General features: G+C 33.2%; 1 protein-coding gene across 4 annotated transcripts; it reads left to right on the top strand.

Moving 5' to 3' along the window:
• Positions 1 to 2,349: 2,349 nt before the first annotated feature.
• LOC113711954 (uncharacterized) lies at positions 2,350 to 6,877 on the top strand. Of its 4 annotated transcripts, none has more exons than XM_027235204.2 (5): positions 2,350 to 2,647; positions 3,185 to 4,202; positions 4,313 to 4,544; positions 5,433 to 5,512; positions 6,546 to 6,877. In XM_027235204.2, exons 2-5 carry the CDS (start codon positions 3,186 to 3,188, stop codon positions 6,603 to 6,605), a joined length of 1,389 nt encoding a protein of 462 aa, XP_027091005.1. In that variant the 5' UTR covers positions 2,350 to 2,647; position 3,185; the 3' UTR covers positions 6,606 to 6,877. The 4 variants fall into 4 exon arrangements, with proteins under 4 accessions (XP_027091005.1, XP_027091004.1, XP_071924319.1 ...); XM_027235203.2 differs by having other exon boundaries at positions 3,173 to 4,202; XM_072068218.1 differs by having other exon boundaries at positions 2,350 to 2,678; positions 3,173 to 4,202.
• The last annotated feature ends 449 nt before the right edge of the window (positions 6,878 to 7,326 follow it).

Genomic DNA, 7,326 nt, shown 5'->3' with positions numbered 1-7,326 from the left:
CGGTGTCATTTGACTTGAAATTTATATTAGTATTAATATTTATTGTCTTTCTATTGTATTTTGTTATTTATCTACATTCTGGTAAATTTTCTTTCCCTTTTAAGTTGATAGCTGCTCCTTTTATATACTTGTTTGTTGATATATGCATATAAAAACTGATATGTTTCTTCTTTGACTTTGTGTGCCACATTTAGGATGTTCATAGAAGAATTTTAGGACATGAAATTGTCCAAATGGATAAGACAACTTATTTCTCCAAATTTTCTTTATTTAATGTATCTTTTATTACGGATAGATGTTGTTGGACTAGTTATTTTTCCTTGATTTGCTATTATCATTATCTTTTCAATCTTCTTTCAGATTGATTTTTCTAATGCCTTTTGATTTAGGGAAATCTTTTTGTCTAGTTTATACTCTTTAGAGATAGATCTAATGAACAAGCAAAATTTTTGAAAAAGATAGATTTGGATACTTTTAGCATAGATGATGAGAGAGAAGAGATAATTTCATATCAATAATCATATATGTTAGAAAATGAGATAATGATAAGATGTTGGTGATGCTGAGATGGCCAAAGATTAACTTAGTAAGTTAGAAATCGAGTTTTTTTGCCAAAATAACACTCTTTCTAAAAAATATTTCCAATGTGATTCACTTTCAAATTGTATTCCCAAATCGATGTTATTGTTACCACCTAATACTCCTGATTGCCATGTAGGATAACAAGAAAGGAAAGCTTTAATCTAGTTTATAGTTTCCAATAAAAACTAAAAATTTAAACTGTTTTATTATAGAGGCACAAGAAAATTACATAACTTTGATAATTTCGTTATAATTATTTAAAATAAATTTTACCATTATTGACCTTGCTATTATTGCTCTCTGCAATTTTTTTAAATGTATCATGCTTATTGCATATATTTTTTCAAAAATAAATTTGCAAAATACAAAAATTGTAATGAACATTATAAGCAATAACAAGAAAAAGTTACAAAAACTTCAAGGCTATCATATTTGTTTATGTTATGCTTCCTACTCCTTGAAAAGAACTTTTACAAAAAGTAATCAAACTATTGCAATTAAGATAATGCTAAGGTTTCTCAAAAGTAACACAAGCCATTAATTGATGTTGAATAAATGTGCAAAAATACTTCAAGTATAGGAGATTATTTGATTATGTGATAGAGAGGCACTACAAATGTACATGCTTATATTGAGCATGAATTTATATTGTTACGTAGTTGTTCTCTTAGACATTTTATCAAACATACGGTGTGAGAAATCATTTGTTAAAGCAATTAGTATTCAAAATTTTTTTAAGGCCATAGGAATGTTCCAAAAACTGTACAATAGAAAAGACAAGAGAATAATCTTCATTTACTTTGAAATTATCAATTCGAGGAGTTCATCTACCGCTACAATATCAGGAATGATAATGAAGTTTTAGATGTTGTTAATATAAATATTGGCTTTTAACAATTACATTTGACAAGGAAAAATAACAAAAGGACACAAAATAATAAAGGAAAAAAAAGTGGGAAGGTTCAGAGAGAGAATCAGGAAAGAAATTAGTTAGGAAAGAGAGATAGAATGTGCCTCTATCTTTATCCTACCACATATGCAACCTATATGAAAAAAAAGAATTATAAAGGTAATAAATTTTAAAATTAGGTTACTTTGGGTATATGTTTCAAAAGAAGAGTTATTTTGGCAATAAACTCGTTAGAAATCAATGCAGGGGATGAATCTTTATCTAATCTTCTCAAGTCTTTGACTTTTTTTTAAATTCTTTCATGGATCTTGCGACTTCGGGTGTTAATGTCTAATATTTTTCTTCTGGTTATTATTGTATTCTACGATGATCTATCATGTTAAAAAGTTGTGGACTTTGCTTTTATTTTGTTTTGGTGGACAAATTATAATATCAATATTTCCTCAAGAAAAATTCCATAAGCTCTGCATTTTAAAATATTTTGGTATCGCTTTTATAGTCTATTATTTTTTTATCGATATATTTTTTATTTCTAATAATTAAAAAATAAGTGAACCGATAAACCTGCCAATTAAACCGATTAAACTGAAAAAATCGAGAATCAGACACTTGATCGATTCACTTACCAGTTCGAGTTTGAAAACATTGTTCCCAGCAAGAGAATTTTGAACTATTAGTCTATGATAAAGCAATAATATGGAATATTTAGAAAGTACATTAATTAAAAATCCACTCATAATTAGAAACAAAGAAATTTAGAAAGTACATTAATTAAAAATCTACTCATAATTAGAAAAAAAGAAGAAGGAAAACATGAAGTTAGATCCTTTGAAATATAATATATACTTTAACCAACCCAAATTTTCAAACCTTCTACTTAACCTTCTACTTAACCTATGCTTTCTACTTAACCTTCTACTTAACCATCAAATAGCCTACTTCACCTTCTACCTAAGCCTATGCCATTGTGCTCCAAAAACGGCCAATTCCCCTATCCTATCCTTTCCCGTGCTCTTTAACACAACGCCCATTCCTTTTGTGATTAACCTTCTCCTTCCTTGCTGAAGGAAACTTTGGTCCCCATTCTCAATTATTAATCTGCTGTTTCTTCAAAGGCAAAGGGTTTAAAGGAGACAAAGTTTTGTCTACATACTGGCAAGGACGATTATTTCTTAAAATATTTTTGGTATGTTTTTCTCACGTTGATTTTGTCTGGTGGATTTTTTTTTTAATTATTATTTTTGGGATGTTTGGGATTGGGGATTGTCATTGTCAGCAGATGGATAGATTTATTTATTTATTTTATATTTTATTTGGTGATGAGCTGGAACAGGCCAACTTGGATAGTTCAGCTGCGTTTTTGACTCACTGAGTCAACTTACCAGAGTCCAAGCGAGTTTTCTCCTGATTCTAGAGTCTCCCGACTTGTAGCCTGTAGGCATCGTTCCAAGAATGGCCTATCAAGTCCTGGTGATGACTCACCTGAGTCAACTCCTACTCGAAGTGTTTGAGTCATCAATTTATATTTGAAACAAGGCTTTTGTTATTTAACTTATAAATGTGAAGAAAATTCCAAACTTTTATATTGAAATGTGGCATTATTGCTGGAATTTTTGTGAAGAAATTTTAAAGATCACTTATTTGCAGAACTTCTTGCTTAGAACTTGACCATTTCTAAAGATGTTAATGCAGGATGAAAATTGCTGAGTTAGAAGTTGATATGGGTCATAATCCTGTTGATGACAGAAACCCTGTTTTGCCTTCTAAGAGAAAATGTAGGAACATTAAACGTCATGGGTATAAGAATTGCAAATCTGATTTCTTGAAGAAAGGGTCGAAAAGTTTTGATGAGTTTGGGGCTGGCGTAGACGAAGACTCTAGGCGATTTTTGTCCAGTGATGCGATACCATTACTGACAAATGACGGCTACAATGGTAGAGGTGATATAATACCATCACTGATAAATGATGAGAGCAATGACAATGGTGTCAATGATGATGATCTATACGAGGATCCACATTATAAGATTTTTCTGGATAGTCTAAGAGTAGAGGGAAAGTCATTCGTGATTGAAGTGAATGAAAAAAATGGCATATATGAGCCTTTGAAATATGATGCTAAAGAGGGCTATGATGATGGGTTGGACTTAGGCAACCAGAGGAAAATGAAGGCAATGGTAGAGGGATATGTTGACGATGATAAGTCTAATTCTTTAAGTGGTTCTAAACTGGATTCTCTACTAGTATTTAGTAGTACTACTAAAAGACAAAGGAGGCAGTTTGTGGTTGAGGATTATACGAGCTCTGAACCTATTCATTCTAATCCTATCAAGAATCAGGCATGCTTGGTTGAAGAAGTTGGTAATGAAGGCACCTCTTCATCTAACAGGAAATGCAAGACTAATGGGCAAGGTGAAAAGGGAAAGTCTCGAATCTTGAAAAATTCAAGGAAGGTCACCAGAAGAGGGAAGTTGGAAGCCACGGCAAATGTAGAGAAAAAGAATGATCATGAATGTGATGAAGATTATCAGAGTTACAAGAATCATTTAAGCATTGATGGTAAAAATATGGTTCTGAAATACGAAAATGCATGGCCCGTAATATATGAGAATGATGAGCTTCTACCAAATGTCGAAACAAATAATAGGACATATTCCGTGAAGAAAGAAAGAACTCAGCTCGATGCAGATGCTGGAGGACCTGATGCTAGTGTACATGCAACTCTTCTACCATCTTGCCCTTCTTTAATTTTAATTCTCCAAATTAATTGCATGATTTTCGTAATTATGACCTTGCAACAATTTTTCTGCAAATAATTAAGGTGATTGGAGATGATAGCTGCCATTATGTTGGCACTCCAAGTAGGCATTCCCCATTCAGAGAACAAGTGATGAGGACTTTAAGAAAGCCCTATGACTCAATGGAACATAAAAAACTTTCACAAGATATCCTAGCTCGAAAGCCAATAGCACGCAATCTGGACTTGCGTAATGGGAGGGAGCAGATCTATTTAATGAATAAAGAGGGAAAATCATATCTTGATCACTTCTATGGTAATTGAACTATCTTCCAGTGTTCTGCGCTCGATATCCTTTCACATTTAACGATATTAAGTTTTGTTACAAATGTTGTCATGTTGTTTTTGTTCTGATGAGTTTTTGCAATATGAATATTATATATTTGTCACATAAGTCGATTAAACATGTCATTAAATTAAATTTGTAAATTTTTTATGTGAATATTCTGCTTTATTAGCTTTAACCCTCTTTTAAATTGTCATCATTGAATGACATTTTTCAATTGAGGCAATAGGAGCATTAGAAACCTAAAGTATTATTCGCTTGTTTTTTCAGTTACATATCATGTGGTAAACCTTTGCACATTTGCCACAATAACATGTTGACATTTGCAGAGTGTGAGTCTCAAATCTTCGTACATTTGAACATGATTGTATTTTTCAAACATCGTTTTGGTAATTGCTATGTTAGTTGGAACTCTTGCACATGCTTTCTCTAAGTTCGAGGGAGACAAGACTTTGTAAACCTTGCTTGAACTAAACTATTGTCACTACCACAAAGGGGAAATTTTAAAAATAGAAAGAAAGGAGAAACAGTTGTAAGGGATATAAAGTTGTCAACTGATTCTTTGGAATCAACATGTATTAGCTTCTTCAATAAGGATCATCATCTAGCTTTGTCTCAAGTATAGGCAGAAAGATCAAACCAGATATCTGCTCTGTTATTATTCCCTTTTTGTCTCAAATTTCTTGCTGTCTTTTGGCTAGCTAATGTTTCTTTACTATGCTGTCTTACAATTTCAAGCTATACTTATCACCTAGATAAGTGACATACTCGTGCAAATTTTTCTAAAATGGATGAGTCATAAAATAGTAACCTTTTCAAGAGAGAAAGCAATCAATTAATCTTTGTATTATCTTGCAGATCTTAAAAGGAAGCTTCAAGCGGCTAAAACTGCCCATGAAGAGTTAAATTTGTTACGCGGGTTCTTCTTTTGGTTACAGGCAAGTGGCTATTGGCTCATTGTTCACTCTTTTTGCACTTATTCATGAAAATATAGTCGTATCTTTTTTCTTAGTTTTTCTATCTCTCTGGACAAATTGTCAATATTCCTGTTAAATGCCACTGGAAGTATTTGATAATATGATAGGTAGTTCCTATGAACTATACTTCTGAAAGAAGATTTTAAACTTTCGAAATGCACTGCCTACCAGATTTTTAGAAGGTAAGAAGTAAAATTTTTCTTTACTTAAATATATACTTATTGTGTTTGAAGGTTAATACTCTGCATATATGTTATTCTATTGTTGTATCTGCCTTGGTGGATTTTCAACATGAATATCCTTTACTATCTCCTTAGTCCTTCCTTGGCTGACTGCATCTTACCAATGGATAAAATGATGTTGTTCTTTTCACATTCTATTTTGGCCTGCTTTCATTTATACCACGAGGAATATGAAAGCCAGAATCTTACTCTCATTATCATCACAAGAATGTAGCATTCCACATATTTCAATAGTTATCAAGAAAGGAGAATAATAACCCATCACTAGTAGGATTGGCAACTTTTTGTTCTTTTTAGTCAATCTGATTGTCCATTTTAGGTTTCTATTATTTGAAAAAGACGAGAGTATTACTCGGGGAAATGATCTCATGGTAGTAGCACCTTGGGCCTAATTTGCAATTTCATCTATGTTCAGTTGCATTCTCTTGGCTTTTCCACCCTCTTTTTGTTGGGGGAGGAGAATTTGGTGTTATGGTTTTGCAAAGGCATTGTCGAGAGGAGTTGCTTGTTTGGCTGCATCAATAAATGGTTCAAGTACATGAACATGGCTATTTATTTTGATTGAAGTAATTAGTCACCATTCTTTGCCGTGGCTTCCTAGAAGCAATAATGATCCCACTTGTGCATCTTGGATCAGCATCACTAAAATACCATAAGCCTTGGTTTTTACGCATCTTATCTTTCCTACAGTTACAATTTCATATACTTGTGGTAGCATCTTCTGATCAAACATTTGGTAGGTGTTGCCACAGAATCTAACTCAGGAAGGAGCATTCAGACCTTGGACGGATGCATCATGTCTTGCCCTATAGCTACAAGCTTGCTTGATGTTTTGGCACTTGGGCTATTGCATATTTCGGGAATATAAATTAACATAGTGGTGGGAGCACTGCATGACCTTTTTGTAGGGCATAATCTTAAGCACTCTATGATTTTTGAATTGGTTATTGGTTTTGCATGGGGCTCTCAAATGTTGCTACCCCTAAGCCCAACTATTGTTTGTTAGGAACAAACAAAACAAGATTTGAAGGAAATGTGTGGACTGATATTGGATGTGATGAAATTTAAAACCTTCTTTTAGTTCTTTGCTTTGTGTTTTTTGTTTTTTGGAGGGTGCAGTTGTTTTTACTATTTTCAAGTTTACATCTTGAATTTGGCGACCTTTGTGTAGTTAAGGTCAATTCATGGTTTTGGCATGCTGAGGTTGAGCACCCTTGCATTCATGCTATGTTGTGTTTTTCCTTCATGAAGTAGATTCCTTATGAAGTGCTCTACTTCTGAACCAATCAAATGAAATGTATAGTCCGTCAGTGTAGTACCCTGTTCCGATGAATGGAATCATTCACTTGGGCATGCGTTGGCTGGGGGCTGGGTGCTGGCTGCAGTTGTTTTTGCCTTTTTCCAAGTTTACATCTTGAATTTGGCCATCCTTGTAGTTAAAGCTAATTCATCGTTTTCCCTTGCTGAAGTTGAGCACCCTTGCTTTCATGCTGTGTTGTATTTCTCCTTTACGAAACAGATTCCTGATTAAGT

The sequence above is a fragment of the Coffea arabica genome, chromosome 10e (genome assembly GCF_036785885.1).
Source record: "Coffea arabica cultivar ET-39 chromosome 10e, Coffea Arabica ET-39 HiFi, whole genome shotgun sequence".
NCBI lineage: Eukaryota > Viridiplantae > Streptophyta > Magnoliopsida > Gentianales > Rubiaceae > Coffea > Coffea arabica.
This window is presented reverse-complemented; position numbering and strand designations above follow the sequence as displayed.